Source organism: Telmatherina bonti (assembly GCF_933228915.1).
Source record: "Telmatherina bonti genome assembly, chromosome: 22".
NCBI classification, from domain to species: Eukaryota; Metazoa; Chordata; class Actinopteri; order Atheriniformes; family Telmatherinidae; genus Telmatherina; species Telmatherina bonti.
Genome location: NC_136631.1, coordinates 31,616,650 through 31,637,870, shown reverse-complemented (window position 1 = coordinate 31,637,870; position 21,221 = coordinate 31,616,650). Strand labels below are relative to the sequence as shown.

Sequence of the window (21,221 nt, the reverse complement as noted above, 5' to 3'; positions counted from 1 at the left end):
GCCAAGTTCAGGAAGTGGACGTTCAACGTCATGACATCAGACAACTGGACACGGAATGCGTCAAGCCACGCAAGTTACTTCCTAAAATTCTTTCAGAATAAAACCAACGAATGTCATCATTCTGACTGTAGCATTTCACAAACAGTTTCAAAATAATTAAAACGATCTTGTGGCTATTAAATAAACTATATAACTCCATAATTCCATACCTTCAACGAAGTAAACACCAAATAAAGTGACATAAACCAATCACGCTTTTATTTTAAAATAAATGCTGTGAGCGGAAGTTGCTCTCGTGTTGTGTTTGTGAGATTAACAGTCGTCGGTAAAAGCGAAGCGAGTATCCGCATTTCACAGAACATTCGAGAGGTAGGTCGAAAACAACCTCATTACTTTCACGGCAGTTCGCCTTAGTTTACATAATACATCTATTAATGTAATTTATTTGAAAAATTGTAGCTATCTAACCGTAATGAGATACCATTACTCGTTTATTTCTATCTTCACGAAAGCGCGTCGACTGCAGTGCTAACTGTTAGCTTATGCTAACATAGACATTAATGTAAATGGTTAACATATGCTAAGCTAACCATTTACATTAATGTCCATGGTTAGCTTAGCATAAGCTAACAGTTAGCTTTAGCTGCGCAATGCTAATGGCCTCGCATTGACCGCAGTTACGCTTTGCGTTTTAATTATGTATCTCAAACACAAATGATGAATCTGTAGGCGTTTGTTTTTGAAGATAAGTATACTTTTCTTTTAATCTTTATTTATATTTTTTTAAGGAACGATTCATTGAGGTAATCTGTAAGGAAATAAGCCATGAAACACGTGTTTCGTGATTCAGCTGTTGTCTCTACGGTTCAGATAGTTATCTAAGTACATTTTGCTTTTAATAAAATTGTGATTGATTGTTTTAAAAAGGATCCAGGTTAGTTGGACTGCTGTACGTGGCAGCTCAGCAACACATAATGAGCGACTTGTCACACCTGCTGATGCTTGCGATTAACAAGCGTTTCTTGTCCTGAAGGTTTCCCAAAACCCCGAGGATTGTTCCAGATCACCTCTCTCCGCCTCCGAGCCTGGGATCTGCACTGTTTGAACGCTCCAGGGTGTTTTTACCGTGGACCTTTTGGAAGCCAAAGCTATCGACCACCGTTCATTGCGGCAACAGGACGATCAGCGTTGTGTTTATGTCTTTGTTTTGCGAAAACGGTAAGAGATTGGTTCAGATCACCATTTATTTAGTTGTATTGGGTTTGTATTGCTTGGTTGTTGTTTTTGTACATGTAGAACATATGATGGTATTTATATAAATGCTATGTTTTGTGTCATTGTGTTAAAATGGCGTCTCACAACCAGTCACTCGTGTGCAGGGACTGTATGACGCACTCTGCACCAAACAGCTAAGCTAGTTGGCTAACCCTGCTGTAGTAGTCTCCACCTTGCCTGTGTGAAATTATTCAACTTCTGAAACCATACTAAAACTAAAACGTGTTTCCATAAAGACAAATTAAATTTAACACTTTTTTAGGAGTGATGCTTGCATGTGGCTGAAACCACTGCAGACTGGGATGTTGGTACTAAAATCAATAGTAGAGCTATTTGGCAGCTTCCAGGCCTTGTTTGTTTGTGACCTGTTAAAAAGAGCTGGCCTTACATGACCAAAGACAAAAGGCTTTCACAAAGACCATTATGTGGGTTTCATGCAGCTCATTCTGAGACTGGTTTTATTTTTCTGCTTTGGACATGGCTGTCATGCGTGCTTACTGTAAGACCCATCAGGTTCAGGTGACTTTATTTGTACCCATAGTAGGGCTGTGACAATATGCTTTTGTTCCGATTTGATTCCAATTTTCTGGGTGCTGATTTGATTTAAATCGCAATTCTCACAATATTGCTGATTTTTGTAGATTAAAAACAAGTAAACATGTATAAAACTTTTTTTTTGCTCGTCATTTTTCTTCATTTATATGAGGAAAAAACAACACAGTATCCAGACTATCATTCTGCTGTTGCTATAATGTCCTAGACGACAAGTAAAAAAGTTCAATAAAAATGACAAAAAAATTTAGTGCATTAATTGTATTTATTTGAAAAAAAAAAATCTTTTTTTTTTTTTTTTTTTTTTTTTTTTTAATTCAAATTTCCCACTCCTATCCCATAGGTAGATTTGTTGTACAGCGATTTCAGTTTTAGTGTCACAGAAGACAGTCAATAAAAGACATTCTGACATTTCCAATGGCTCACAAAGTCCAAAAATCAATAAATAGTTGCATTAATAGATAAAAATTATTTAAAATTCTAAAATTTATTAAGGACTGCCGCAGATGGAATAAAACTGTGCCTATATTGTTTTATCCTAGAGCTCGACTCTTAGAACCTACGTTCATGTTTTTTTTTCCCTAAATTTTTATTATTTTACACTATCTTCAGTCTTAAACTTGTACTTTATCAGGGGTTGTGGTTATTTTTAGTTAAACTTAAATAACTAATTTAAAGCTTTTTTTTCTGGAAACTGCACCTCTTTCATCAAGGTCTTCTGACACAGAACAAACAACTCAGTTACATCTGGCCTTTGTCTTCAGTGCTAAAGGGTACGAAAAAGTCCTTATTTTTCCCCCTTTTCTAGCACTATCATGATGACAAAGACATATTGCCACTTATAGGCAATTTCTGTGATGATTTTTTTGACCTCAGAGATATTCTTCCCTCACCATGGCAGGTCTCAAACACGGTTTTAAAGAATTTAGCGTCATGTTAATAGTCTCTGACTTCCCACCATATTTTATGTGCCCTAAATTTGGCCACTTTGTTGATGACTTTTAGTTTGGATCTATGCCATAACATATTTTGTTCACTTTAAATCATGGCAGTCACTCAAAAATAGCCGCAACCTGCAGGAATCTTTTAAATTAAACCCCAGTGGATGGTGTATTACTGAAAAGGAGAGACAAAATACATTTTAGTTAAGGTTTCATTATAATTTCACTCCCAAGTGGTTGTCTGAACATGTTACTGGAACATACACTTTGCTTTTTGTGCAGCCACTAGTTCCAATCTTTGTTCAGTCATGTTGGTAAGAACACATGTGCAGTCAGCTTTGTTTTATAAATGATTAATGTTTGTCCCTATCCTCTTTCAGAGCTGTTGCGCAGCCGTTGGAACCTGTGTGGTGGAAATCTAGCCTTCAAGCAAGGAGCTTGCAGCCATAGCGGCACAGCGTTTTTCATGTCAGAGACCGAGCACGCTTGCAGTCGTTTATGTCATCCCCTCTTTTCCAGACAGAAGATCCCAAAAAATCCCCAACCAAGATCTTTTTATCTTGCTGATAGTACTAACATCCAGCCAAAATGTCTGTCAACGTCAACCGCAGCGTGTCAGACCAGTTCTATCGCTACAAGATGCCCCGTCTGATTGCCAAGGTAACTGCACACTGCCATATTTTATGCAAATATTAGTTTGTACAGAGTATTGATAACTTCTCTTCTAACTTCAGGTTGAAGGCAAAGGAAATGGAATCAAGACGGTCATTGTCAACATGGTTGATGTTGCAAAGGCTCTGAACAGGCCTCCAACATGTAAGCACAACACGTGTTGTATTCCCTCCGTTTATTTGTCAAAGCCCTGTGGCTTAATATTCACTTTAAGTAACTGAGACTTCTCATTTCTGTCCTGTTTGTTCTTTTGATTGATATTTTTATTTAAGGATTTGTAAGAATGAAATCAATTTAGTCATTATTTTGCTTTTTTAGTTCCTCTCTGGTTGAGGCAAGGGGATGGAGGAACTGGATACATTCAGCAATCAAAATTATCTAGTCAGTTGATACAGTGAGGTCTATAATAAAGCGAAACACTTTTTTTTCTCTTGGCAGGATGATCACAGGACGGTGTTCACTGAATGCACCCTTATCTTTTTTTGAGGAATTGAAAAGATTTGAGCTCCGTCTTGGCTGTAGAAGTGTTTCATACCTGCAATGCGTTGAAAGTGTCCTTGTTATCTTAAACATATGTTGTTTCTGCTCTCCCCTGCAGACCCGACCAAGTTTTTTGGTTGTGAACTCGGAGCTCAGACCCAGTTTGATACCAAAAACGATCGTTACATCGTCAATGGATCCCACGAGGCGAACAAGTTGCAGGATATGCTTGATGGGTTCATCAGAAAATTTGTGCTGTGTCCCGAGTGTGACAACCCTGAAACTGACCTGGTAGATGTTTCACTGCTTTGTATTCTAGTTCTCCTCAGAGAACCTTATGCAGATTTCCCCCCAGATCAGTCAAGGTGTTATTGGCTTAACATTTGTTTTCTTCTCTTTTTATAGCATGTCAATCCCAAGAAACAAACAATTGGCACTTCCTGTAAGGCCTGTGGATATCGCGGCATGCTAGACACCAGACACAAACTCTGCACGTTCATCCTCAAAAACCCACCAGGTGAGGTTTTCCTCTTCCAAGTGAAAAGTTACCGAACTGGTCATAGCAGAAGGTCGCTCTCATCCGGTCGCATACAGGTGTGATAATGGCTGCTTTGCTATTTCTCAAAAACAGAGAGCAACGATAGTGGATCTGCATCTGCAAAGAAAGAGAAGGAAAAAAAGAATCGCAAGAAGGACAAGGAAAACGGCTCTGGCAGCAGTGAGGCTGGAAACCATGATGACATTGATGCTCCTGAGGCTGTGGTGTGTTTTTTAAACTTGTCATAAAATCCAGAATTTTTTGTGGGCTTCACAGCCTTTCACTTGGCCTTGAAATCTCTCTGTCTTTCTGACGTTAAGGACGGAGACGACGACGATGGGGACTGGGCAGAGGACACTACAGAGGAGGCTCAGAGGCGACGAATGGAAGAGATCAGTGACCACGCCAAGAACCTCACACTCAGCGAGGACCTGGAGAAGCCCCTGGAGGAGAGGGTCAACCTCTTCTACAGCTATGTGAAAGTGAGTCTCCCCTGATCATCAATTAGATTTAATGTATCGTAACTTTCTGTTTCATACTTTCCTCCATGTGTAAACAGTTTCATATCAGAGCTTACAAAGGAAAGACTGCAAATGGTTTAGTTTAATAGCAAATTTCCCCTCACATGAAACCCATTTTAAATGATTAAATATCATAATTTTTATCCCTCTTTCTCACACTTTCAGCAAAAGAAGGAGAGCGGAGTGATTGACGGGGCTGATAAGGACATCTTGGCTGAAGCAGAGCGTCTGGATGTGAAGGCCATGGGCCCCCTCATCCTCAGTGAGCTGCTCTTCAACGAGAACATCCGTGAGCAGATCAAGAAGTACAAGCGCCACTTCCTGCGAGTATGTTTCTGTCTAATCTCTTTAAGAACACCATAATGACCATTTTCTGGCCCAATTTTTGTTTTTATTGTTGAGTCAGTGTGAAAGATTGTTTGTAGCCTTAACATGGGCAAACTAAAATCCCTTAAGTAAAGCTACTGAATGGAACGATAAGATGTTCAGCATTTCACTGCATTATGGTTTAACTGATTACCTGTCCATTCACATGATTAACAAGAGGTTGGAATTGGAGGCTGTGGCTGTGGACCACAATGGTCGCAGTTTAGTTTTATCCAGTTGCAGGTCGGAGTGATGTCTTAACACAGAGCAGAAAGGTGATTTTAAGTTGCTGCTGATGAACCTCTCTGGTATAAATAGACGGAAGCAAAAGATGCTGACTTTCAGTCAGAAATACACACATTGGCTATGTTTACACGGGACTTTTATTCTGAAGAAAAGTTAAATCTGCTTTAAAGAGATGAAAAATAACCATAAATAAACTAGGCCCGTTGCAATAAGTCAATCGCACAATAAGAAAATATGTGCACAATAAGTTTGCCAGACAAAATCTTTTCATTCATCCTTTTTTTCTTTCTCTCTCGCTCACTCCGAGCGAGCGCCGCATTTGTTTTAAGACAATATTAACTAAACATGGTAACGCAACCTTCCCAACCCTGGTTTAAGTATCAATCAATCAAACTTTATTTGTAGAGCACTTTCACATACCTCAAAGTAACCAAAGTGCTGTACAGGTAAAATAAATCAACATTAAAAGCACTAAATGTGTTTTTCATGTAAACCTCAATTTCTATTATTTATATGTAAAGTTAAAGGAGAATACCTTTTTATTTGGAATAATTAATTCTGAATTAAAAAGCATGGTGGAACCGTAGCCACCGAGTTTTTCTGACAGAGGAGACTAACTGTGACTTGTCCCTCCAAGCTAATGGTCAGCGGATTGATTAAAATATGGATAATATTGATGCCAATGTTGGCTTTTATCTGTCAATATTAGTTTCATAACCTCCTTACTTAAAAGTAAGGTTTGAAAAATACAAGAATCTCCATAAATAATGAAGATTAAGTGGATTTAGTTCACTGCCGCAACAAAGCCCCGATCCGGACTGGACACCCAGTTATTAAAAATACAACACTAAGGAGTGAAATCTGTCCGACACCTGATAAATAAGTAGAATTAAGTGGGTTTGATCCACTTCGGCAGCAACATTCCCAACATCGGTTCATTTTGGCAGCCTTATTAAAATATCGGCATTAACAAGCTCTTTATTTACTTGGTATCAGATCAATACCAAATCTTGCAGAATGTGCACACCTACTCCGAGCCTCCTGCACAGATATGAGGACCACGTTTCAGCTCTGGCAGGTTACCTCTGATCAACCAGGTGCTGCCAGTTGTATGAAGGGGAAAAAAATTGTATAAACCCAGCAGAGATCCTCCACTTCAGAAACCACTGGTGACATGAAGTGGTGTGGCGCCCACCTGCTGCAGATGAAGCACAAAGCAGAGCAGGAAATACACAGATAATTATCTGAAGTTTGGATGCATCTGATCTTTCTGACATTTTGGTTGAGATAAACAGACCCACTAGTTCTGTACAAGGTTACAGCTGTATGGGGGTCCTTGCTCCAGCTTCCTGTCCATATGGGGGTCCCTGGCCTAAAAAACATGGAGGACCCTGTATTAGATCATGTTACAAAAGGACGAGTGAAGCTGACGTCCAGCCGTTGCTTACATCTGCAACATTGAAAGCTAGTCGGCTTTTATGCTGACCATACTTGCATATGAGGACGGGAGGGGATTATGATTTTATTTCACTAATATTGGCTTTTTTCCAGACTTTTCCACTTTTAAAATTCCCAATTTGTATTTATTTATATGCTGAAAGCATCTTGCCAAAAATGCACAGAAAGAATGATGAATAAAACACCATTTTTCCAACTTTACAACACTTGTAGTTTTACTGAAGTAAAATTCATAACAGTCCAGTGCCCACCTCAGAGACCAGTCACCACCCTTTTAGGCTTAGTGGTTCGGTACGTTGTGATGGGTGAATAGTTTATCATTGTCAGTAACAACTGGCTGCATTATTTTTGTATAAACGCACATGTAGTTCTGCGAGTTAAACACTATAATATCCCTTCGTTGCAGGGCGTTACCATAGCAACACATTAATCAGCTGGTTCAGATCAGCTGTTTTTTAACAGGTGAATCAGAGAAACGCGCTGCAGCCTGACAGCGGTTGTTTGGCATAAAAACTACATCCAGGCCGCATTGAAATAGTTTGTATAATTTAGTATATTTAGCAAATGTTGTAAAAAAGAAATACAAATTTGTTATAAAAATGTTTCCTGTGTGGGACCATGGAATAAGTGGATTAAACAACTCTGAACCATGAATTAAACAGTAATAATGCCCAACGCCGAGTCAAGGGCACCACGACGCACAGCGTTGCTTAATCCTTATATTTATCTATTGAGTTTACATCAGTATTTGCTTTTTGTCAAGACAAAGCTTCATGTTATTAGTTTTTCTCAAATTTGTGGAATCCTAAAGACATTGTTTAAAAGCCACGGTTTAAAATTAACTATATTCATGTTAAATATGATAATTGTGTTAAATAAGAGATCTCAATTTTAGTTTAAAAAAAAAAACACAAAAAAAAAAAACACGTGAGTACAATTTTTGCCATAATTGAGCAGCCCTAGTGAAATGCGTCTGCGGGGGAAACGACGTGGTTCCTGCCTGGAAACGATGCATCACCATTAAAAAGCTAAACAAGTCCAGCGTCTTACTGCCACAGATTGTTGGAGGAAACGTAGAAGTCAGGCGAGCTGTGGACCCAAATCAGACTGAAGCTATTGTCACATGATCAGACATGTGAGAGCAAACTTCCCTTTCTGCTGTTTCCTGATGTCTGTTCGTCCTGCTCCACATAAGACGTACACACAGACCTCATGCTGTACACGGTGCAGCTCTGCGGTCTCAAAGTGCACACTGCCGCATAAAGAGCAGATTATTTTTTTCTTTTAACCTCAAAGCCTCAGATTTAACACCTTTTTGTTCTCACTCTGAAGTAGTTCTGCACATTTCTCATGATTCTTGTGGTCAAATCTTTCCTCAGTTCTGCCACAACAACAAAAAAGCCCAGAAGTATCTGCTGGGAGGCTTCGAGTGTGTCGTGAAGCTGCATCAGGTCCAGCTGCTGCCTCGTGTCGCCATCATCCTCAAAGATCTGTATGACGCCGACCTGCTGGAGGAGGATGTCATTTTCGCCTGGGCAGAGAAGGTGGGAGCGAAGCTTTAATCTCCCATTTCTCCGTTATGTTCGCTGCTTCGCGCTTAATTTAATTCACTCTTTCCAGGTTTCTAAGAAATACGTCTCCAAGGAACTTGCCAAAGAGATCCATGCGAAGGCTGCTCCTTTTGTCAAATGGCTGAAGGAGGCTGAGGAGGAGAGCGAAGGGAGCGAGGAGGAAGACGAGGAAGATGAAAATGTTGAGGTACAGTAGATGTGAAGTATCTGCAGACTCAGCATCGTTTAGTAAACGTAAATCTGTGGCTGAGCACGTGATGTTTTCTGTGCTCAGGTGGTGTACTCGTCCTCTGCCAACAAGCTCAAAGTGGAGACGGTGAAACCAGAAACACCTGAGAAAGAAGAGGATGACATTGACATCGATGCGATCTGAGACATGATGATGATGCTTTTCTTGTGTTGTGGCTTTGATTCACGATGCCCTGTATGACCTACATGCCTGGCCTTTTCATCCTTTACTACCTTCCCTCCCCGCCCACCCCTCTGCTAGCCCTCCTCTGCTCTATGGCATGACTTAATATAGCGCTTTACTCGCTGCTCAGCAACTGTAATTTTGAGATGTGTTAAATGAAGTCGCTTCGGGGATTTTAATCATGGGTGTTTGGGATCGTTTTGACTGCACCTTTTCTTTTCTCTTTATTTTTGGGGCTGTTCCCTGTATTTTTCCAGTCAATAAAGAATGTTTTGCTATTCACCACATTACATTGTGAATTATTTGATATTCCCTGCTTAGGCTGCTGCCGACCCTGGATAAGCGGCAGAAGATGAAGAATGATGATTATTTGATAGTACTGTGTACAAATTATTTGACGGGTTGACTCGAATACTTGGTACTATACTGTATATATGTGTCAAAAATGTAATAAAGGTTTTAGAAGGAACCCAAAGACCAAAATATGTAGTGCTACTGAACACATCAGTGAGTTTTTAATAAAACAGAAGACAAAGATCCAACGTACAGTTGGTCAAATTAACTTAATTTTTTACTATAATAAAGATGCATAGTCTCAAACCAAAGCAAATACAGAATTTTCCTGGAGTGCAAACCTGAAAACTTCCTGAAGTCATTTTACTGATGTACATTATAGAAAGTGAGTTACTAAACCATTAAATAATTTCAGCCGCCTGTAGATGAGATCTCGTTCTTTTGGTCACGACCCACAGCTCATGACCTTAGGTGAGGGTAGGAACGTAGATCGACTGGTAAATCGAGAGCTTCGCCTTCTGGCTCAGCTCCTTCTTCACGATGAGTTTCCTCCACAGGGTGGCCGGGCTCACCCTTAGAGATAGGGTGAGGCGCTCGGTCATCCGGGAGGAGATCAGAGTAGAGCCACTGCTCCTCCGCATCGGGAGGAACCAGTTGAGGTGGCTCGGGCATCTGGTCAGGATGCCTCCTGGACCTCCCTGGTGAGGTGTTCCAGGCACGTCCCTCTGGGAGGAGACCCCGGGGAAGACCCAGGACACGCTAGAGGGATTATATCTCTCGGCTGGCCTGGGAACGCCTCGGGATCCCCCCCACAGAGTTGGCAAATGTGGCTGGGGAGAGGGAAGTCTGGGCTTCCCTGCTTAGGCTGCTGCCCCCGCGACCCGACCCCGGATAAGCAGCATGAAGATGAAGATATTCAGGACTGTGTAATTTCAGTCTGCCTTGTTGGGATAAATGATTTATTTTAGGCATAAATCCTGTCACTTTTACCACAGAAACCCAAGGGCACTACAATATTTCTGCTTTTAAACACTCATTACCATCCTGGATTAAACTTTGCTTCCTCAGACTTATATTTGGTTAAAATTAGTATTTTGTATTTTTTTTTTTTTAAACTGGAATGTTTTAAATCCGCTTTGCTGCTCCCTAATTTTACCCAAAACAAAGATTTTAAAGTCCTGATATGCTACATTTTTTTAAGTCAACTTTCCATCAAATTTGACAGCTTTATTTCTTTATCTTGCATTATTTATTAATCTGATGGCATATTCCACATTGTGTTTCTCGTTAGTTTGTAACTTTTGCATGTTTGCTCACTCCTCTATCCATGGTGAAATAAATGTACATTATAAGAACTGGTGGTTGGAAAAAGGGCAGCAGAATGCTTTATGTCGTTAAGTAATCACATTTCAGTTTCCTCCTGACACTGAACGATGACAGTCCTCCCAGTACTTAGTGGTCCAATGGGACCAGGGTCAGTCGGTTTCCTCACTTCCTCCACCAGTTCAACTGGACACATTCATGCTGCTTTCAGGGGCTGTCAGAAACAATAAAACACCCATTTAATTAGGCTGCATCCAGACTCACTAAGTGGGGAACTGGAGTGAATTTTAATGTTTATTGGGAGGAAAGGAATAAGGGAAATTTTTTTTAGAGAAACATGACGCTATGTAAAACTGGAAACATATTAAACAACAATGAATACAGCTTTCTTATGCGTGGCAATTGAACATTTTCACTATGTGGTTTGTAAATTTACCAAATAAGTATACAAAATGCATTTATTATAATGATCAAGCCTCAGTTTGAGTTCATACGAATGCAGTTGTCGGTCATTTTGATTATTTTACAAGACATTTTTATGATTCATATCAATGAAAATATTTCAATTTAACTTTAGGCAACAAGAAAGTAAATGGTGAACTGATGTAAATTTTCCGAAGCTAACATTCACAAAAGAATTAAAACAATTCAAGAGAAAGAAAAATACAAGAAAAAAGAAGGAAAGAAAAAAAAAACAAAGAAAGAAAAAAATGAATGCCCACTATAAAGCTATGTAAAACTGGAAACTTATTAAACAACAGTGAATACCACTTTCTTATGCGTGGCAGTTTAACATTTTCACTATATGTGGTTTGTAAATTTACCAAATAAGTATACAAAATGCATTTATTTTAAGATCAAGCCTCAATTTGAGTTCATATGAATGCAGTTGTTGGTCATTTTGATTATTTTACAAGAATAATAAAACTTTTTACAATTTATATCAATGAAAATATTTCAATTTAACTTTAGGCAACAAGAAAGTAAATAGTGAACTGAAGTAAGTTTTCCGTTTAAAATACGTATTTTAATAAACTTACTTTTTTCTTAAAGTATAGGGAACATTAAAAAAAAGAATTAGAACAATCGAGAAGGGCCGGAAGGAAGAAAGAAAGAAAGTAAGAAAGAGAGAAGAAGAAAGAAAGGGAGAAAAAGAAAGAGAAAAATTAAGTCAGAAAGAAAGAAAGAGAAAAATTAAGTAAGAAAGAAAGAAAGGAAGGGAAAAATTAAGTACGAAAGAAAGTAAGAAAGTAAGTAAGAAAGAGAGAAAAAGAAAGAGAGAGAGAGAAAGAAAGAAAGAAAGAAAGAAAGAAAGAAAGAAAGAAAGATTAGAATGCCCACTTGGTGTGAAAATTGGCTAATTTCTGAGGATGTGAGAGGTCCGTGAACGCATCCTAATCCAGCCCAGCCGCTGAGGAGCCATTTTGGTCCCACCTAAAGCAGACAGACCCGCTTCACTTCGGGCCGCCGGAGATGGAAGAAACCGAGCCGACTGGGAGTCTTTCAGCCACCTAGACCTTTTAATCACCGATTTAAAACAACCAGCAGTGACACCCGATGCCACCGTTTGCTTCTGAACGGATTTCTGTGGCGGAGAAGGGAAGAAACAAATAAAAGAAACCCTGTGGAGATTGACCAACTGCGCCGTTAGTTGGCTTGACTGAGTCAAACCTAAAGCGGACACTAATTTGGTTTGTCTATCGAGTCAAACACAGGCCACAAGCAGTATTTATACGCCATGTAAATACTGAAAAAGAGCTTCTTTTACTCTTTCCTGAGTTTTTTTTTTTTTTTCCAGCTCCTGAACATCTCAGGTGCTCCTAACACGTCCGGTCTGAAAATCATCACGATCCATGCTGAGACTGTTTCACCAGAAAGAGCTGAAAAGCAGAGAAATAACTTCATTTTTCACCAGAGAGAGCTGAAAAACATAGCAATAATTTATTGTGTCGCTTGTCTGAGTCAAGATTGTGTTTTTTCGACACGGTTTAAGGACGATGTCAACAAAAACTCCTTTACCGACGGTCAACGAGAAGGTGACGGAAAGTGTAAGTATTTATCTGGCCACGATTGTCGTGTTTATTTCTATCAGATATGACTGAAATGCAGTTAAAAATGGGAAAATGGGTGCGTTTTTTTATTTGCTTGGATGATGGCTAATTGTTTCACTCAGGGGATTACACTTTATAATAAACAGTTAACAATCATAACCTCTAGTCAAACGCACCCTGCATTTTTAATCGATCCTTTTTATGCTGACTATTGACGCTAAAGTTTAAATATTTCTTACTAGTAAATGACAGTAGGTAATTAGGAGACACTCGGGATATTTAGGCCGAGCCACGAACAAAACTACAGTACTTTGCTGGTTCTGGCAGGCAACAGTAGTTTTTGCCCTGACCGCTGATTGGCTCTCCAAGCTGTCAGTCAATGGACTCGTCCACTCAGCTTCCCAATATCCTTATTAGGACCGCCCCCTCGTGACAAACTGACTCCTGTTTAGAAATAGGTGGTCAAGCGTCTTTATTCTGAAGGGTTTGAGCTTCCTGTCTGGATTTTTAAAGGATTTTCACTTTACAATCGACTAAAATCCTAATTTAGACATGGTATACATGAATGAATGAATGGATGGATTTACCTTAGCAGTACTGTGATAATCTCTGATCATCCATCAGAATACCATGGATAAATGGGTGGAACAAAGCATACTAGTAAGAATAAGTCTGGTTTGGTTCATCAGTTTCATGTTAACTTGCATATAGGCCATGTAGACAGGATTTAAATCTCAATAACCTTAACATCAGCTCTGCTGAATCATATATTCATGAGCTCTGATGATGTAACCGGTAAGAGTCATTACACTGTGAACATACAAGTCTAAACATCATCCGACAGCAACACTCAGCTGTGAAGTCATCTCCGAACGTCATCATTGAAGAATTTTCCATTTAATCACCTAAATTCTTTGATTTAAAAAAGACCCAAAAAAGTTTAAGCTGTATGGATGTCCTGATCGAGACCCTTTCACTCAGTGGAGTCACTTAAAACACTCTTTTAAGTTCATATCTCAGGTAATGTGTTGCTGTTACACAACCCTATAAGATATCTTGGATCCATTTAGAGCTGTGATACAAGTCAGAGCAGTGATGTTTGATTCAGCTGTGCTGATAAATAACATCAGACTGTTTTTAGTTTTTTCATACAAGAACGCAGTAAAAACTTGTTCTAGAGGAAAGGGAATCTGAAATCATTTCTGTTGTGACTTTGCTGTATAAACAGCAGATCTAAGTAAATTAATGTGGCCAGAAACATGAAGATTGCCCTCATAGTTATGGAGAAAATATTTATTCGCTTTAGATTTGTCTTTTTAGGCAGTTTTTTCTGAAAATGTGGTCAAGACTTAATTGGTTTAGGCTACATTTTCTTGGAAAATATATAGTTTTTCTTAAGGAAAACAAAAGTCTAAAGATTTTCCTTTAAATTTACTTGCAGACAGTTTAGACTTCTGTGGCTTTATGTTGAACAAGCAGTCCATTCTGCAGATAAAACTAGATTTAACACACACACAGGTGTAAACTAATCATTATAGGAAGATAAACAGAAAATTATTACTGTTTGTTTGCATCCACTTAGGATTTCAGCACTGACTGTGACGGAAGATCAGAATGACCTTGTAAATTCACCTCCTAAAACTTCTGCAACCTTGTTTTTTGCTGTGCATACTTTCTGTATCGAGGAAATTTGTACTTTACATTGTGCCATACATTCCTTTCGTCCTCGTATCTGTGTGTCTGTGTTACTGCAAACACAAAACGTCTGCATGTGATAAAATCAGTCTCATGACTCATCACGGTAGCAGCAGAGAATCGGCCGGAGATAAGACGTTTACTGCTCAGATCGGGACGATAAGATGTGGTCAAATTAAATTGATTTGTGAAAGAATTTGGGTCAATTGTGGCTGAAAAACTCCAAACCAGCAAAAGCAGCAATGAAAACTTATAAAACTATTGCTATAATTTTTATTTATGCATATATGTAATACTACAGAACAGATGAAAAATCGGATTTTTGTCAAATTTAGCTTTTGAACAAACAAAATGAGCTTTTACCTTGTGTGTGTGGGTGTGCTTTAAATAGATTTCTCATGATAATAAATTAATAGCAGCTGCATATCTGGGGAAAAAAACAAACACAATGCACATAATTACATGTAAATGTCAGCATACTTTGCATATAACTGTGAAAAATAAATGTAGGACTCTGTGTTCCTTCACTCTGGAAGCGAACAAAATAAAATTATTTTATTTTGAAAAGAAAACGCCCCATTTCCGGGTTGGGCATGTCTGCTTGTGGCAGCCTTGCCTGGGATCAGGCTGCCTTATCTCCCTCTCTGTGGTAGTCCTGCTGTGAGTTGGGGGAAATCTGGTGTGGTGGGAATCTCTATGGGCATCTTCAGCAGGGCAGAGCTTCCTTCTGCTGAAACATGACGGGCTCGCAGGGAGCCAGGAGACACCGCAGCTTTGTGAGTAACCCTGAAAGGAAAGCTGACATTAGTCTGGAAGTTGTGCTCTGGAAAATGGAAATTATATCTCTCGTTTTTTTTTCTTGTTTTTTTTTTCTTCTTTTTAAAGTATGATCTGTATAATTATTAGATCTTATTGTGGATGCAAACAGAGCCTCATTCTAATGTCCCCAGAGGTGGCTGCTTCTGTTTTTTTTTTTTCTGCCCGCTGTATTCAACAGTGACCTTATCCTAGTTGGGGATATTTTTATCTCCACTGCTATCACAGTTGGAGATCTAAAATATTCCTGTAGTGACTTAAAGTGTCTGTGCTGCTTCATAGAGACTTAAAGTGACCTTAATGTGGTTTAAGGAGCTTCAGAATATCTGAGCTAAAATAAAAAAAAGTTTATTTTAAAGTAATTTTGAAGTGATTTTGTCTTGTGGTGGTATTTGGGTCACATTTTGTCATATATTCTCAGTTTCCACCTTGGTTTATTTCGTCGTCATATGGCCATGTCTGTCCTTGTTTGCAGGGAGAATGGGGTCAGGTAGGTTGGGTGGGGGCGATGGGTAGAGCCGGGCGGGATGCAGAGCACCGGTTAATGAGGCATCAGTTGGCCAGTCGATACTGAGGTCACATGGAGTATCTATCGGGGGAGTTTTTTTCCTCTTGTTGGAACACATGGGGGCTTTTTTTGAGCACAGCAACCCAAAAAAAATCAATGTGTCCATCGGCTGTGCTGTTCGCTTGACGTCACAACCGCGGATCTTTATCCGCGTGATGAAGATGCAAAGAGCGAGGCGTTCCTGAAGTCGCCTGAAGAGGTTGTGTTCACAGTCACTGGTGAAAACTTAACCAGTTTAAAGAATTTCCATCTGAAAAATAGGATTTTGTTTAAACTCTGTCAACAAACGTAATGTGGTGACAGGTTTTCCTTCAGACTGCTTTTATTGATTGTCCCTTTAAACTTTAGGGGACATTTTGAAGCAGAAGTTGACATTTTTTGGGGGCTTGTTTGTTCCATTTAGCGCCATTAAAATGCAGATTGGTTTACGTGATCTGAACTGGTGTTGTAGCTACGAATGTCATGATTGTGCTTTGATTATTGTTGTAGAAATAATCCTGATTTATAAACATGAACAGTCCTCTTAAATCTCTAAGTTTAATTTTTTATGTCATCATTATAAGATAATACAGCAACTACATAAAATCAACAAAACTTCTCATTTCAACTTAATCTCTTCTGCTCTGTAAAGAATAGATAAATCCTGCGTATTAACTCCGGATTTCTCTCAGAGAAAATGTATGTTAAAGGCTGCATGACCCTGACCTGGATTTGGGAGGGTTCTTTCCAGAAGCTAAATAACAAAAATGGTATTGAAGTGACTTCCAGTTGTTGTTTAGCGCAACAACTGCTGTTTAAGACATACATCATACTGGAAACGACAAACACTCTGGACTGCAGACTAGGGCTGCACGATTATGACCAAAATAATAATCACGATTATTCATTGAGATATATATATATATATATATATATATATATATAATCTCAATAAATATTTTGTATTTTACCTGCAACAGGAAAAATGCGGACCCCAAATATCCAACCAATCCAACGATACTTAACTGGTTGCTGGTAAAAGGTGTGCGTGCTGGGTATTTAGGCAGCTTAATGAAGCCTTAACCACGCATTCGCTCCCTGGTGGTCGGCAGACTGCTGGTTGAGAACCTGACGGATCAGAGACGCTGCAGCAGAGCTCGAGTTTTGAATGTAAATATCGTTGGCAATCAGGTTTGTTTATTTGTGGCCACCAAAATCGTGATCACGATCAAAATCCGATTAATTGTGCAGCCCTATTGCAGACCTCCACCATGACATTGTCTTTTTGTTTGGCCATGATTGTAGGTATTTCCGTTAGAAGGCAAAATTATCCCTATAATGAAGAATGTTCTGGAAAAGAATATATGAAACAGGATCCAGGCAGTAATCTGGATCACCCCCCCAAAATCTAATCACTTGTTACTTTTTCCATTTCTGAAAATATAATCAAAATTCACCCATAAAATTTTGCGTTATGTTGCTGACAGACGGATAAACCCACATTGCTGTAAGCGTAACCTCCAGCATGGCGGAGGTTAGGAGACAAGACCGCATATCTGAGATGAAGACGTGCCGCAGCATTCTGACGACACATCAACCTTACTGCCAGTCCATTTTATGTTTAGAGAGCAGAAATTTTCATCTAAAAGCTTTTTTTTTTTTTTTTTTTTTTTTTTTTTTTTTTTTTTTTTTTTTTTATCTGTATAGTTTGATAAGTAAATGCTGCTGAACTTGTCTGACACACTTAGGCCGGAAGGTTAACATTCACGTGACAGTTCAGAGCTTCTACTTCAGCTGGTTATCCTGCAGACGGTGAGAGAGACGTGAAGGATTTCCACCTTTTATGTCATGATTTACTGCTGGTGAGCGTCGTCTGCAATGACACTTCAGCCTTTTTTCTTTTCTTTTTTTTTTTTAAAGCAAACTAAGACAAAATCTGACGAGAAAGTCTGGAGGAATAACGAAGCAACACAAGCGGTAACACACAGATGTTATGTAGGTTTGTTTTTGTTCCATGTGTGAGTTGCGCTGATCTGTTTGCCCATAATCCTATGTAAAATATGAAGACTCCTTCAAAACTTATCAATGGTGGCGATCAGAAGTGGCAACTCCTGGTCCAGAAAGTAAAAGTCCTGCCATGTTTATGGATCTACCTGTACATTTAGAACAGGTGTTTTCACGAACAGGCTGGTTTACCTGGTAATTAAACTTTACTCATTAAATTCAGCTGGTTTCAGGTGGGAACAGCTGCCGGACTGGGCTTCTACTTTCTGGACCAGGAATTGCCTCCTCTGGTGGCGATTTAATTATAAGGTGAACTAATGATGATGATGACAGAATGGAAACGATCCCACGGAGTCGTCCTCCAGTTCAGAGCTGGATTCTGTTTTTCCTCACTAGGTTGTGAGTTTTGCAGCATGCTAGGAGGGTGCTAGCGAGGAGGCGAGTCTATCCAGGTCGTTCTGGGGGGGTTAGAGAAGCTTGTTTTTCATCTGCCTGTGATTTAATTCCAGAACTTAACGATGGCAGGAGAAGGGTTTGATCAGTCTCTTGTGAAGCTTTTGGGAGAAAAGATGGACGCAGAACTATAAATATCTGCAGGTTTTTTTTTGCCTTCGCTTTGAGTGGAGTGGGTCAACATGAGTCACATCTGATCCGTGTAGATGTTTCATGTCTAACAACGTGTCTTCTCCACAGCACACATCTCACAGCAACGGACGGACCGAGCTCAGCACCCGCTCCAGTCGAACCGGTGTTCGATCCCGCAGCTCCGATGAGCCGCAGCAGCCCCACGTCGGCAACTATCGGCTGCTTAAAACCATTGGCAAGGGCAACTTCGCCAAAGTTAAACTGGCCCGGCACATCCCCACCGGCAGAGAGGTGAAAAGCACTTCTTCTTTCTTTTTAATAAACATAAACGTTGGGTAGTGTGTAACTCTGCAGTGTACATTGTGATGTTTAGGTGGTCTGTAAAGTTTCCCAGGCATTTACATCCGGTCCAGGAGGTTTACAATCCAGCCCAAAAACATCGTGTTTATTCAGACTCTGTGTCAGGGATCCTCAGTCCTGCTCCTCAAGGAGGTTTTAGAAGTTTCCTTTCTGAACACACCAACTGTGCAGAGCTTCATGTCAAGCTCTGAGTTGTAGCTGGGCAAAACCTTCAGCACTTTAGCTGTCAAGGACCAGGACTGAGGATACCTGCACTATATGGTAAATCCACATGGTAACACTATTATTTAACCCATTTTCATGATTAAAAATATCACTATTACTACTGTGTTTTTGAGAGGCCTCTGTTATGATGTCGGAAATTATGATAAAACCACTTCCTGTCAAACATTCCACCAATCAGAGTTTAAATTGATGAAAATGTCCAACCAGGAGCGGCTAAAGATGAACAAGTGGCAGAAGGTTCTGTGTGTGTCGGAAAAAGTGCTAAAATAATGGTCTTCTCTGGCTGGAATAAAGCAAAGAAGATGTTTTTAGCAGCAGAAACGAACTGAGGCGAAGTTGGTTTTGTGAGGATGGTAGCATAAAAAAACTAAAAAGCAAAAAAAAAAAAAGTGTACATAATTTTTGTTTATTTCAACAACCAACATTTTGTTCACCTGACAGCCGAGACTTAAGAGAAAGTACTTTTGGTCATTAATAATGTGCCGTTGTTTTGGTTGACCTTCATTTTAACCTCGTAACCTGACAACTGAGCTGTCCTGAAAACACATCTGATCGAAATTTCTTCATGTAGCTTTAAGATTAAAAAAAAAAACCCCAGGTAGATTAAAAATATCCAAACAGTTTTGGAGTTTTAGGGGTTAATAAATGTAGGACATGGAGGGCAACAAAGCGCGGACCAGCATTGCTCGGACATGGTCTCTGTCTGCTTAAGTAAATAAGTTAAAGCGCCTGGAGGGAAACCTGAGCTCATTACATAAGAAGCACTAAAAGTCTTCTTCGAAACACTTGCATCAGCGTTCACAGCTCCCTCAAACCGCTAATGAGCGGATCCAAGTGGGGAGTGCATGATATTCTTTGGCTCGTAGTTTTCAGGCTTACAGCAGAGGTCGTGAACCTCATTAACCAGCGTCGTGCACAAGACGGAGTCTCTGAAACCGTCTCTGCTGACTTTGACTGTTTAGTCAGTGGTATAATCTTGTTTACCTGCTCTGTGATTAGATGGTTCCTGATTTAAGTTGAAGCTCTGCCAGTTTTAGACCATTTTACGAGGCAGTGTTCTTGTAAGCTTGATTGTGTTTGGACAGTTTATAACCGTAAAAAGAAAGTGGTAATAAAGAAAAGACCTGCGCTGCGTGGCATCAGAAAGCTTGTTCCTGCTGGCTCCACGTCGGCCCGGTTCCAGGCTCCCAGTCTTTGTTTGCAGGACCACTTCATGCCAAGCGTTTGATTTGATCACAATGATAAATGGAGCTTTAAATTCTTTACGTCTTGCTTTTTTTTTTTTTTTTTTTTCCATATTTCTCTGCTCTTTCGTCCCATTTGACTGAGTTTCCATTCATTTTCCTTTTTTCTTTCCACAGGTGGCAATTAAGATAATAGACAAGATGCAGCTGAACCCAAACAGCCTTCAGAAGGTAATTTACCTCCCAGTTCTTCATCTCTGCTGTGGTAGAACTCATTTACTGATTCATGCAGCGCGACAGCTTGATTATTGAGTAAACAGGAAGGGAATTTTCTTTTCTTTTTTTCTGCTTTACTGTGAAAATAATTCAGCTCCATTTGTCTTTAATTAAAAGATTTATTGTCATTACGGATGGATGTTTTACATTTTGGATTGTTTTGATGCTTTGACCTTCAGGAGGTTTATTTTCTGCTTTCTCCTCATGCCGCCCCGCTGTCGTACATCTGGGAGGGACAGTTTTGTTTCCCTTGTTAGATCAACCAGCTCAGGAAGTGGGTCTGCTTTTAAAATGCAAATTACTCGGCCCGTGTGAATGCTCCTTTTGCTGTTCGCTGAATAGCAGTTTCACTGAGCAGCGAGCTGAAAATGAGCTGCCCATAACACAGTTTCTCCCTTCTTTTTTTGGTGTACACTCATTAGCAAGGGAGATGTGAGCATAGTTGTGTTTGATCCGCGCCGCTGTGCATTTTGGCTCTGCCTCCCGGGCCTGGAAGTGGTTTCGGGGAAGCTGGGGCGGTATCGACTGCTGCTGCTGCAGATCTGGAGGTTTTTTTTAGCTCGTCAAAAAGGATGAGGGAGGCCGAGGTGGAAAGCGGCAGCCGCTGCCATCGCTGGTGATCCACGCTCTCCCTCGTCACTCTCAGCGGTCGGTTAGTGGTTTTCCATCAGTTTTTCCAGAGCGCCATTGATTGTGGCTTTTGTATCTGGGAGGCCCGGGCTCTCCGGCGCTGGTTGTGACACGACGTCGACAGAAAAACACTGAGTCATGACAGCAGAAGCACAAAGCGCCGGGCTTTCATTGTCACTACCTTGTTTTTCTGCTCCTG

At 40.0% G+C, this 21,221-nt stretch overlaps 2 protein-coding genes across 8 annotated transcripts in view; both read left to right on the top strand.

Annotated features, from left to right (window-relative positions):
* The first annotated feature begins 308 nt into the window (after positions 1–308).
* eif5 (eukaryotic translation initiation factor 5) lies at positions 309–9,314 on the top strand. The gene is made up of 12 exons (XM_079261932.1): positions 309–369; positions 1,034–1,218; positions 3,149–3,428; positions 3,503–3,584; positions 4,039–4,211; positions 4,326–4,437; positions 4,552–4,682; positions 4,779–4,940; positions 5,145–5,306; positions 8,429–8,593; positions 8,670–8,807; positions 8,895–9,314. Exons 3-12 carry the CDS (start codon positions 3,357–3,359, stop codon positions 8,991–8,993), a joined length of 1,296 nt encoding a protein of 431 aa, XP_079118058.1. The 5' UTR covers positions 309–369; positions 1,034–1,218; positions 3,149–3,356; the 3' UTR covers positions 8,994–9,314.
* A 2,788-nt stretch (positions 9,315–12,102) lies between these two features.
* The window catches only part of mark3a (MAP/microtubule affinity-regulating kinase 3a), a 61,342-nt gene continuing 52,223 nt past the window's right edge, over positions 12,103–21,221 (top strand). For 6 of the 7 annotated variants that reach the window (XM_079262026.1, XM_079262024.1, XM_079262022.1 and 3 more), the window contains exons 1-3: positions 12,103–12,697; positions 18,456–18,638; positions 20,294–20,347. In XM_079262026.1, coding sequence (XP_079118152.1) covers positions 12,647–12,697; positions 18,456–18,638; positions 20,294–20,347 — 288 coding nt within the window. In that variant the 5' untranslated portion in view covers positions 12,103–12,646. Of the gene's footprint in view, positions 12,698–15,049; positions 15,172–18,455; positions 18,639–20,293; positions 20,348–21,221 lie in introns of those variants that run through there. The other variant, XM_079262021.1, reaches the window with a different exon arrangement.